General features: G+C 46.5%; 1 protein-coding gene across 8 annotated transcripts in view; it reads right to left on the reverse strand.

Moving 5' to 3' along the window:
* PITPNM2 (phosphatidylinositol transfer protein membrane associated 2) overlaps positions 1-12,161 on the reverse strand; it is an 832,934-nt gene that overhangs the window by 247,016 nt on the left and 573,757 nt on the right. For all 8 annotated transcript variants that reach the window (XM_069214977.1, XM_069214974.1, XM_069214975.1 and 5 more), the window contains exon 10: positions 10,773-10,843. In XM_069214977.1, the coding sequence (XP_069071078.1) occupies positions 10,773-10,843 (71 nt within the window). The remainder of the gene's footprint in view (positions 1-10,772; positions 10,844-12,161) is intronic.

The following is a 12,161-nucleotide window of genomic DNA, read 5'->3' on the forward strand; positions in this document are numbered from 1 at the left end:
ATGCAGCTCCTTACAAAACAAATGACCCCAGCTCCTTCTGCGGCGCTCACTGCTCTGGCACACACAGCCACTCCCCGCAGACACAGAACCAATCACCTGCTGGTCTGTCATTTACACCGGCGCCTGCCCATGCTCAGGGCAGAATCTGCTCCTGTGTTACACACAGGAAGTGCTGTCTCGGCTCCTTGGAGCACACGAATCCAGAGACCTTTTAAGGCACGGGCAAAGGGGGCTCTGGCAAGTGCTTAATTTGTGCTTGTTGTTTCCGGTGCGGAGGCTCTTATTTTTGAGGGCCACGGCTTATTCTTCTGCCTCAAGTATTTGGTGCGAGCAAAAGACAACTATGGGAAGGATGGAGGAAAGAAAAAATGAAAAAGCGTCACAAAGGGAGAAATTAGAAAGCAGCAAGAGTGAGCTAAATGGGCAAGGAGTGGCTTTATATGGATTGAAGAGGCCCGAGATGGCTTCAGGATTACGCCGCCTCAGTATTCCGTGGTCACACATTTAATTGCAGCAGCTGCGTGTTTCAGGGCAGGGCTTTGGGCACCAGCACCTTTTTATCTACAAATTAAGCACTGGCTCTGGCCCAGGGCCCCAGCCTTTTCAGCCCCTCCCCCCCATAGAGCCAGCTCTGTTCTACAGAGTCTTTCCCCTATGACCTTGAATAGTTCTTGAACAGGTTGTTTTAAATACCGTTTTCCTTTATGTTTAATGTGGGTGATGTGCGAGATTCTATTACAGACATTTTGCAAAGAAATGTGTTTATTTTTCATTCAAAATCCATAAAAAAGGTTTCTTTTAGATCACAATAGGACCTCACAAATGAACATTGGGAGAGTGTCAGAGATATTATTTGCAGTAATGTTAGTAAACAGCTGAAGGGTTACGATATTGAAAACACTCGTCACTATCTCTGATTATTAGATGTAAACATTTACAATTTGAACAATTGTGCCTGAGCGCTGTCAGTGACCTGGGCAAGGAGGGCATGAAGAGCTGAAACAGAAGCCTTCAATTCAAGCCTGTTCTGAACAGGGGCCCCCAAAATAGGTTTGTCCCAGGGCCCCGCCAAATCCTTAATCTGTACCTGCACTAATCATGGTATTCCCATGTGAGGCTTTGGGGGAGGGGGTGACACTCACAGTCCATACACAAACACGACACCCCTAGTGCAATGAACAAACATGACACTCCCAACGCCACGCACAAACATCATCTCCCAGTGCCATGTAAAAACAACACACTTCCAGTGCCATGCACAAACATGGCACCTCTAGTGCCATGCACAAACATCTCACTCACAGTCCATGCACAAACACGACACCCCTAGTGCCATGCACAAACGCCACACTCCCAACGCCACGCACAAACATCACTCTCCCAGTTCCATGTACAAACATCACACTTCCAGGGCCATGCACAAACATGGCACCCCTAGTGCTATGAACAAACATGACACTCCCAACGCCACGCACAAACATTATCTCCCAGTTTCATGTAAAAACATCACTCTCCTAGTGCCATGCCCAAACATGGCACCTCTAGTGCCATACACAAACATTACACTCACAGTCCATGCACAAACACGACACCCCTAGTGCCATGCACAAACGCCACACTCGCAGTCCATGCACAAACACGACACCCCTAGTGCTATGCACAAACGCCACACTCGCAGTCCATGCACAAACACGACACCCCTAGTGCCATGCACAAACGCCACACTCCCAACGCCACGCACAAACATCACTCTCCCAGTTCCATGTACAAACATCACACTTCCAGGGCCATGCACAAACATGGCACCCCTAGTGCTATGAACAAACATGACACTCCCAACGCCACGCACAAACATTATCTCCCAGTTTCATGTAAAAACATCACTCTCCTAGTGCCATGCCCAAACATGGCACCTCTAGTGCCATACACAAACATTACACTCACAGTCCATGCACAAACACGACACCCCTAGTGCCATGCACAAACGCCACACTCGCAGTCCATGCACAAACACGACACCCCTAGTGCTATGCACAAACGCCACACTCGCAGTCCATGCACAAACACGACACCCCTAGTGCTATGCACAAACGCCACACTCGCAGTCCATGCACAAACACGACACCCCTAGTGCCATGAACAAACATGACACTCCCAACGCCATGCACAAACATCATCTTCCAGTTCCATGTAAAAACATCACACTTCCAGGGCCATGCACAAACATGGCACCTCTAGTGCCATACACAAACATTACACTCACAGTCCATGCACAAACACGACACCCCTAGTGCCATGCACAAACGCCACACTCGCAGTCCATGCACAAACACGACACCCCTAGTGCTATGCACAAACGCCACACTCGCAGTCCATGCACAAACATGGCACCTCTAGTGCCATACACAAACATTACACTCACAGTCCATGCACAAACACGACACCCCTAGTGCCATGCACAAACATCACACTCCCAACGCCGTGCACAAACATCACTCTCCCAGTTCCATGTACAAACATCACACTTCCAGGGCCATGCACAAACATGGCACCCCTAGTGCCATACACAAACATCACACTCACAGTCCATGCACAAACATGACACCCCTAGTGCCATGCACAAACATCACACTCCCAACGCCGTGCACAAACATCACTCTCCCAGTTCCATGTACAAACATCACACTTCCAGGGCCATGCACAAACATGGCACCCCTAGTGCTATGAACAAACATCACACTCACAGTCCATGCACAAACATGGCACCCCTAGTGCTATGAACAGACATCACACTCACAGTCCATGCACAAACATGACACCCCTAGTGCTCTGAACAAACATGATACTCCCAACGAACGCCACGCACAAACATCATCTCCCAGTTCCATGTAAAAACAAGCATTTGCAATGCAACGGGTCTCGCGTTTGCTCATGTTAGAGCTGATCGCGTTGTAAACTCCTAACCCGACTTTTCACCTATCGGGCAAAAGTGCATTTATGTACATAACCCGAAAAAGTGTAATCAAGTGTGTAAAGCGCTCGACTTCTGCCAAGCGAGATCGCGCTCGTAAATTAGAGAAAAAAAAGTCCCCGAGTCCGATGGAAAACAGCGAGCCTCGCATGTTTTCTGTACTTGGTCGCTGCGCTCGAGGAGGGCTAGCCACCGGAAAAGGCATGACATATGCGTGCCTTCGACTAATGAAAGCAAGCAGATTTTATTAGGGAAGCCCACGAACCAATAAAAAACACTGACGTGAAGTTGACAGGGCTCCGAGCCCTTTTCTAAATACAAAAGAGTCTCGCTGCGATACGCATGCGCGAGCGCATGCAACGCAGGCTCCACCCTAACAACACACTTCCAGGGCCATGCACAAACATGGCACCTCTAGTGCCATGCACAAACATGACACCCCTAGTGGTCTGAACAAACATCACACTCCCAACGCCACGCACAAACATCATCTCCCAGTGCCATGTAAAAACAACACACTTCCAGGGCCATGCACAAACATGGCACCTCTAGTGCCATACACAAACATTACACTCACAGTCCATGCACAAACATGGCACCCCTAGTGCCATACACAAACATGACACCCCTAATGCCAAGCACAAACATCACATTTGCAGACGATGCATAAACATGGCACTCCTAGTGCCTTGCACAGACATGACACCTTGCCTCTAGAACTTGTTTCTAGACACAGTCACTCTTGTATTTGTAGGACAACCCGCAGTACACGACCGCTAGGATCAAGTTCGTACACGTTGGAATGCTGTTTGCAATGCAACCGTTTTACAGCATAAGATTTCGACTCGTAAGTCTGGCTTGAGGTGCAATCTTCAGATAGAGATAGTCGGGGCAGCGAAGTCCCCCTCGCACCCCTGACTGGCACTTCATCGACTTCCACGGCCACTTTTATGTGCGGTGCGCTCTCGCCTGAGCTTGTCTCTGATTGCATCTCAGACGTTCAATAACACCCTGTGCCCCCTCTCGGCTAGACTCCCATCGAGGGTTTAATACTCGGCGCCACATCATTTTTGAGAGCTGCTACACTCAGTTCCACCCCAGCACTAAATTCTGGGAATAGTGGGCTGAGGAAATGAAGGTTGTTAATCTGCCAAGGTGATTGCACGTGGGCGAGAAGGAGGAAGATGAAAAATGGAGGAGGAGAGGAGGACAGATTGATAGTTGCAGTCCCAGATCAGCCACCGAAGCAGACACTCCCCGCCGCCCCCGGTGGGGCGAGCGGGCAGAGGAGCACGTACAGGAGGCAAGAACCACACACGGGTCACCACAGCGAGGGCCAGGCCCAAACTGTAGAGCGAGGGCATCGATCTGTAAAACCACGTACCAAGAGTCCCTCTAGATGTATCACGGGTTTAAAATGTGTGCCTAGGGGTTACACAAAGAATGCTCTTAGTCAGACACCTGTGATCGTCAGACACCTGCCAGTTTGGCATTGCACTAGCAGTCACAGCAGGATGTTGTTGTTTGAAGGGTTTGACCAGCTTACAGGGAAAATTCTTACCTACTGCTGGAACAGCTTAATCGAATGGGGGAAGGGGGTTAAAATTGTATTATAGGCAAAGCCACTGAAACTATGCGGCAAGGGAGGGCCCAATTATGCGGCAGGGTTTACCAATTTGTGCAGCATGAAAAGGCAAACTATGTGGCCGAATGCATGAAGCAGTATTACTACACTATTTTAGCATTTTTCTACACATGCTAACTCTGTATGGGCACACCTAAAGGCAGAAATGAGCAACTGAAAGCTGACCTGTCTCTGCGTGACAAGAAGCCTGCCACTGCACGGTGACACATATGGTAGTGTTTTTAGTGACTTCTGATCTGTTTGAGCTACAAACAACATTGTTTTGTTAAAATGTGCAATTATGCAGATGATGATGGATCACGTGGTAAGTGCGGCAACTCAATAATTATGCGGAAAACACCCCAACCTTGGAATAGCATAGTTCCAGTGACCCTGAGCATTCAGACCAGGATGAATAAGAGATGAAGCAAGAAGTATCTAACTGAAAAAGCTCTAGACAGAACACATACAAGTGTGTACTATCATAATAGGTATTTTTTATTTCATTACATATATTTAAAATTTGAGGCAACTGAAGGTAAAGTGATGTGCCCCGAATCAGAAGTGCTGTAATTAGAACCCTCGTCTCTAAGTTGCATATGGTAAACTTCTCTAACTCAGGTGTCTCAAGCCCAGAGCGCTGAGAGAGGCCGCCCCTCCAATCCTGACGTTTCTTTCATACTGGTCACCAGCATGAAAGCAGCAGCAGGAGTAGCTAGTGCACTTTCCTGTGTCCCGTCATCATACTGGTCACCAGCATGAAAGCAGCAGCAGGATTGCCTAGTGCACTTTCCTGTGTCCCGTCACCAGTATGAAAGCAGCAGCAGGATTGGCTAGTGCACTTTCCTGTGTCCCGTCATCATACTGGTCACCAGCATGAAAGCAGCAGCAGGATTGGCTAGTGCACTTTCCTGTGTCCCATCAGCAGCATGAACGCAGCAGCAGGATTGGCTAGTGCACTTTCCTGTGTCCCGTCATCATACTGGTCACCAGCATGAATGCAGCAGCAGGATTGGCTAGTGCACTTTCCTGTGTCCCGTCGTGTGTTGGAGCCAGGAGAGACGACGAGAGGAAAGGAGGACGACCTAAGGTAAGTGCCGTTTTTTAGAAATTTATTATTGTGCCCCCACTCCCACCCCACTATTGTGAATACAATTCGCCGCCACTAATACATAGGAAAAATAGCAGACGAACTTACATACATGAAAGCAATAGTTGTCCTGTGCGGATGCTTTTTAATGTATATAAGTGTTGGAACCCCTCCTCCAGGTGGGACTGAGGCGATGACTAGTGGTTTTACGCTAGGTCGGCCCGCCTTTCGCCTGTCTGTGTTTTAGGCTTTATCGCTGGGATACTTCTGATGGAGTGAGCTGTGTCCGCCCAATCAAGCGGCAATAATATAACAAAGTGTGAGTGGGGGAAGGATGAATGGACAGGAGGAATGATGGAGGAAAGGATAGGTGGATGGGATGGAGGATCGGAGAATAGGGAAAACTTGATGAACTAATAAACGGAAGCAAGGATGGGGAAGGAGAGAGTAATGATAGATAGGTAGGTGGAGGGAAGGTGTAAGGATGGAGAGAAGGATAGATGGAGAAAAGAAGGGAATGGTGGACAGGGAGTAGGAAGGGTGGATTATGGATGGAGAGAAGGAAAAGAGAGCGGGTGGATAAAGGTTATTTGGATGAAAGAAAATGTGCCAAGAAGGAAGGAGTGAAAGAGAATGGAAGGGTGAACAAAAGATAGAAATAGTGGATGGTTGGAGAGAAAGGAAGACTGGAAGGGCAGAAAAAGGGTAGGTGGTTGGATGGATGATTGATGGATGGAGAAAAGAGAGGAATGCTGATGAGTGGAAAAGACAAACAACGAAGGAACGATGGATGATGAAAAATAAAAGTGAAAAGAAGGAAAGCAGGAAGTAGAGAAAGGTAGAAAAAGAACAAGGTTGGAGAAAAGGAAGGAATGAATATTCAGAATGATGGAAAAAGGATGAAGAAAAGGAAGGAAGAAAGCAGGGGTAAGCCATGAAGGACAGAACAAAGGAAAAAAAGGTGAAATATTAAAAAGGGAAAAGAACAGAGTAGAGTAGAGAAAATGGAAAGAAGAACAGAAAAAGGTTGAAGACAAAGAGGGAATCAGAAGGAAATGAAGAGTGTATGTAGTAATAAGGACGACGAGCTGGAGACGGTGAAGGAACCAAAAAAAGGTAGAAAAAAGAACAGAAACTTGTGAAGGAACTAAGAAATAAGGCAGTAAAAGATGATCAGAAATTAAGAAGGAAAGTAAGTTTGAAAGATGAAAGGGACAGTAATACAGAAAGAAACAAAGAAAGATGTAAAGAAATATGTAAAGAAAGTTGGAAAGAATGAAAGAAAGATGGAAATACAAGGAAAAGAGAGAGAAAAGAAGATAGCAGAGCAGATCCGGGCTGCACTGTCCGGTGCCTCGCCCCCTCACCAGCCAAGCGGGCTCCCACGAGGACACGGGACGAGCGGGGCCGCCTCAGGGGCCTCCTTCGCGGGAAGAAAGTTTGTGTGGAGGCCGCACGTGTCCCAGGGCCCGCGCCCCCTGGCGGCTGGCGCGCGGCACGCCCAGCGCCTGATGCTCGGAAGTAATCACGCCGCACCCTCCTCTCCCGCTGCGCTTTCAGGCTATTTTAGTAAAAAGCCTGATATAAATTACATCGGTAATTACATTGCGTTGGAAATATCTGCCCATCAACAGTCTCCATGGTTCTCAGAAACAGAGAATCTCCCCGCTTTCTGGAAAAAAAAGTTAATTATACCCCCAAACCTGCTCTGCATCGTGCAGTGAAAACAGAATATTGGCAGATTATAGCTAAATGGGCGAAAGACTTGGGTTTCGTTTTACAACTGTGGTAAATGGGAAATAGCGAATGCGGTCTGCTCGCTGAAGGAGGAGAAAATACCGCCAGCCAGCAAATGCCTCCCTGCCGGAATACCGCTGGATTTGAGTCTGTGGTAAGTATAATACCACCGGTTTTACACTTTGAGGAAAGAGGTACATCCAAAGCCGATAGCATTAAACACAAACAAATATATGAGCTCCGTGCTGGTCGTAAGTAGCGTCAAAGCAGACGTAGCTCCCTGAAGTGTACGGCAGACATGTTGAGTGATGCGGGGATAGCGTCCGCACCTAGGTACGAGGCACTGGCCTGGTGCACACCGCTATGCCTGAGGTACCCTTTATCCAACGCGCAATTCACTCCTTTTTCTGTCACTAGTTGTGTCTGACTCCAGACCTGTTTTAGACAGTATACACCTACTACATGCCATGATTTATGTCGACCTACAATAATATCACGTCCTCTGCACTGACCTACCGCCACATATCATAGTGAGTATTTAATGACCGTTCTTAAGTCTACTTATACACGACTACCAAGGTAAGTAAGTACACGTGGTGTAAAGAATACTAAATACCTTGTGATATAGTGGCTAGGTTGTAAGTATTTAATTACTATTATTAAGTCTACTTGGACATAAGTACCAAGCTAAGTACACGTGGTGTTAAGAATACTAAATAAGTACCATGTGACTTTATGTAGTAGCTAGGTAGTATTTAATTACTATTCTTAAGTCTATTTACACATAGGTACCAAGGTGAGTACAGGCAGTGTTAAGAATAGTAAATATTTACCCTGTGATGTCGTGGCTAGGTAGGATTTAAGTCTATTTACACATAAGCACCAGGGTGAGTACTGGCGGTGTTAAGAATAGTAAATATTTACCTTGTAATGTGGTGGCTAGGCCACTGTGGTAGACACTATACTATCACCCTCAATACCTCAATATTGTGCTATAGAACCCCTGAACAAGGAACACTCACAAACACAAGTTTAGTATTATCCTGTAATTGGCAATATTGATAACATTAAAAAACGGAGAGAGGGGGTGATTGTTCTACACAAACGACTGCAGGACAGCAATACAACTCTGAATTAAAGCAGAAGTATTAGGAATCAACTATGCTCATAACAACAGTCCCCAGCCTTGATATGCCACCCACAAACATGCAACAGAATACAAAAGGGAGAACTCCTAACGCACACGCAACACAACCCAGATATGCTGCACAGTTGCTATGATGGTATTCAAAAGCAATCAACAGACATCCAACACATATATGTTTGTCTTCTGCCGGGCAGTGAGCATGTCTGCTAAACTATAAAATGCATAATTAGTAAAACCTTTCAGCCTCAGTTCTCAGACACCAAATCATCAACCCACGGCTCAGTCAATAATTCATAGCCGGTTTTTACAGTGTGTAAGTCGCGTGTGCGGCTCACGCAACAGTGGAGCACATCAACTGCCGAAGTTCACTCAAAACACTAAGTGCATGAGCAAAAATTACACGATCAGTGTAAAAAGAAAAAAATATGCAAAACCCATCAATCATGATTTACTACAGATTACACTGGCATTCAAAAAAAATCACCCACCATAATCCTCACAAACCCAATTCTGACTCTGGTCTTCAATGGAACCCAAAGAGCCATGTTGGAAACTCCACAAGACTGTTAATAACACCGCAAGGCCATACCAATGGCAGAATAAAACTATGCAAATACCCCCGGCGGTAACTTACACCATACGTGACTCGGCAGAGTTGATTTCAGTGACAGAAGGGGTGTATTGTCATCTTCTGTGGTATTAGTCATTTACCATTGTTGGTATGATTACCACCCACTTTGAAATGAGGCCTAACACATGTCCAAAATTCAGAGCAGGGGTGTAACACAGGCCCTGTAGCCCGCAGGGGGCCCCCAAGCCTTTGGGCCCTCCCAAAGCCTTCAGAGGAGTCCCATTCAGCCCAAGGTCAACAAATATCTCTGCTATATGGGAAACTCAGGGGCCCCTCTTCATATTTTGCAGGGCGGCCCATCTTTTTGCATTACGCCACTAATTCAGAGCAGCCCCCGAATACCATTCAAAGGCCTTTGTGGCAGCGTTGGCAGAATGCTTTCGGCTAATTCCACTCAGCCAACTAAATTCAAGCACACTGCTGCCTTTTTTGACTATTTTGACTATTAATCCTGTAAATAACTGAGAGCATTGCTGCTGGCTTTGCCCTTTTATGACTGGTACCATCCAATCAGGGAGGCAGCTCTTCTGGTCTAGCCAATCAGTGACAGGGGAAACAAGACCATAAACTAGATGAGGTACTTCTTTGCTGATTAATTCTTGATAAGCGCCTCCTGCCCACAAGCATGTCTCTTCTCATTATAAAATCAGTCCTTACAGCTGGCTCAACCAAAACTCTTCCTTTAATCCAAGTAGCCAGTCCACAAATGGGCATGATTTGGACGACATACATGCTCACAAGCCTGAGTCAGGAACAAAGTGGATGTTGGGGAGCATTGGGCAACATTTAGAATATTGGGAGATATTAACCAAAAATATAGAAAGAAAAGGTGGGGTGGGAGAGAAGGGAGTAACATGGGTTGCATGGGATGAGGGGCAGGCATCAAACAGAAAAGCTGCACAACAAGGAGAGAGGAAGTGGAGCGCGGGTATCAACACAGCACAAAAAGCATGTGTTTGGCGGGGAGAAGCAGCACAAGAGGGAGAGAGCTAGAAAACACACGTAATCTCATGCAGTGCTGAAAGACAAAGAAAAAAGTAGTTCCCAAAATGTGAGCAATGGAAAGATACAACTCTGTCAAAAAGATGGTAAAAAGGCTATACTCCAGTGGACCAACAAATACAAGAAAGATGAAGGCAAGACATTGAATGAGAAGCAACCAAATGTGAGCGGCAACAAAGTCAACCATAGGTAAGCAATGTGTAGGCTCTAAGCCCACTCTAAATTTCTGGTATGGTCCAAAAGAGGTTTTCGTCTACAGGCAGCTAAAAGCTGTCTGGCAGGCAAAGACCAAAAATACAGTAGAACAGTTGTTTTGGTGACTACAAAAAATACAGCAACATCAGTTATGGTAAAGTGACTCTGATCCATCCTTGTCGTTAGTAACACCTAATGGGGGGAATGCTGAATGTAAAGCTCAATAGAAAGATTCTTAAGCTCTGCATAACTTTTAAATATGTAAAATGTTGCTACATAAGCAGACACAAGAGTGTCAGATTACTTTAAAGAATAAAACTTACAGGACTCAGGAAATATTTTGCTCCAAAATTACATTTAATTTTGAGCACTTACCTCAATAATGCTTAGTCTCTCCACGCTGGCGCTCACAGCATAATCGGCTGACGTTTCATGATACAAATCATCTGGAAAAAATGTGAATATTTAAGAGAAAACTGCATAGATTGTGGAGAAGCAAATAACAGATATTGACACTGTTAGGGCCGTATTTATACTCCGTTTGCGCCGAATTTGCGTCGTTTTTTTCGACGCAAATTCGACGCTAAACTAACGCCAACTAACGCCATATTTATACTATGGCGTTAGAGGCGAATAGCGCCAAAGTTCCCGGAATGTGCGTCATTTTTTAGCGTGAACCCCTTCCTTGCGTTAATGATATGCAAGGGAGGCGTTCCCGTCTAAAAAATGACTCCCAGGCCTTTACGTGGTATTTATACTCCCGGGCAAAAGAGACGCCCGGGAGTGGGCGTGGCTAAAAACGGCGCATTTGCGCCGCTTTTTAACGCCTGGGTCAGGCATGGCGTTAAGGGACAAGTGGGCTCAAAATGAGCCCAGAGTGCCCTCCCCTGCCCCCAGGGACCCCCCCTGCCACCCTTGCCCACCCCAGGAGGACACCCAAGGCTGGAGGGACCCACCCCAGGGACATTCAGGTAAGTTCAGGTAAGTTTTTTTTTTTTTTTTTTTAATAATATTTTGTGGCATAGGGGGGCCTGATTTGTGCCCCCCTACATGCCACTATGCCCAATGACCATGCCCAGGGGACAGAAGTCCCCTGGGCATGGCCATTGGGCAAGGGGGCATGACTCCTATCTTTACAATGATAGGAGTCATGTTGATGGGGGATGGGCGTCGTTAAAAAATGGCGCAAGTCGGGTTAAGACGATTTTTTCGACGTAACCTGACTTGCCCCATTTTAAGACGCCCATGCGCCATTTTCCCCCTACGCCGGCGCTGTCTGGTCTACGTGGTTTTTTCCCACGCAAACCAGGCAGCGCCGGTCTGATTGCGCCGTCTAACGCCATTCCATAAATACGGCGCCCGCATGGCGCTTCAGAATGGCGTTAGACGGCGCAAAACTTTTTGACGCTAAACTGCGTTAGCGCAGTTTAGCGTCAAAAAGTATAAATATGGGCCTGTTAGTGTTCTGAAGAGTGCATGAGTGTACAGAGCACCAGACGGTGCTGGGCAGATCGTTTAGATGCTGCTTGCAACCACCCGGGCCCCACATTAAGAACATTATAACATTAATACAACAAAACACTGGTCCCCATAGGGGATGTGTAAGCCTAGACTTCTTTGGCAACTTGAAACGAACAATTAATTAACTGCCTCCTGAAAAAATAACGAATACATTGCATCACAAATGAAGGTGCTCCAGAAATATGACGCAGTGCAAATTAATAAATGAACTAAAGTGCACAGGTGAGGGGAACAGGATAAGTG

The sequence above is a fragment of the Pleurodeles waltl genome, chromosome 11, assembly GCF_031143425.1.
Source record: "Pleurodeles waltl isolate 20211129_DDA chromosome 11, aPleWal1.hap1.20221129, whole genome shotgun sequence".
Lineage (NCBI taxonomy): Eukaryota > Metazoa > Chordata > Amphibia > Caudata > Salamandridae > Pleurodeles > Pleurodeles waltl.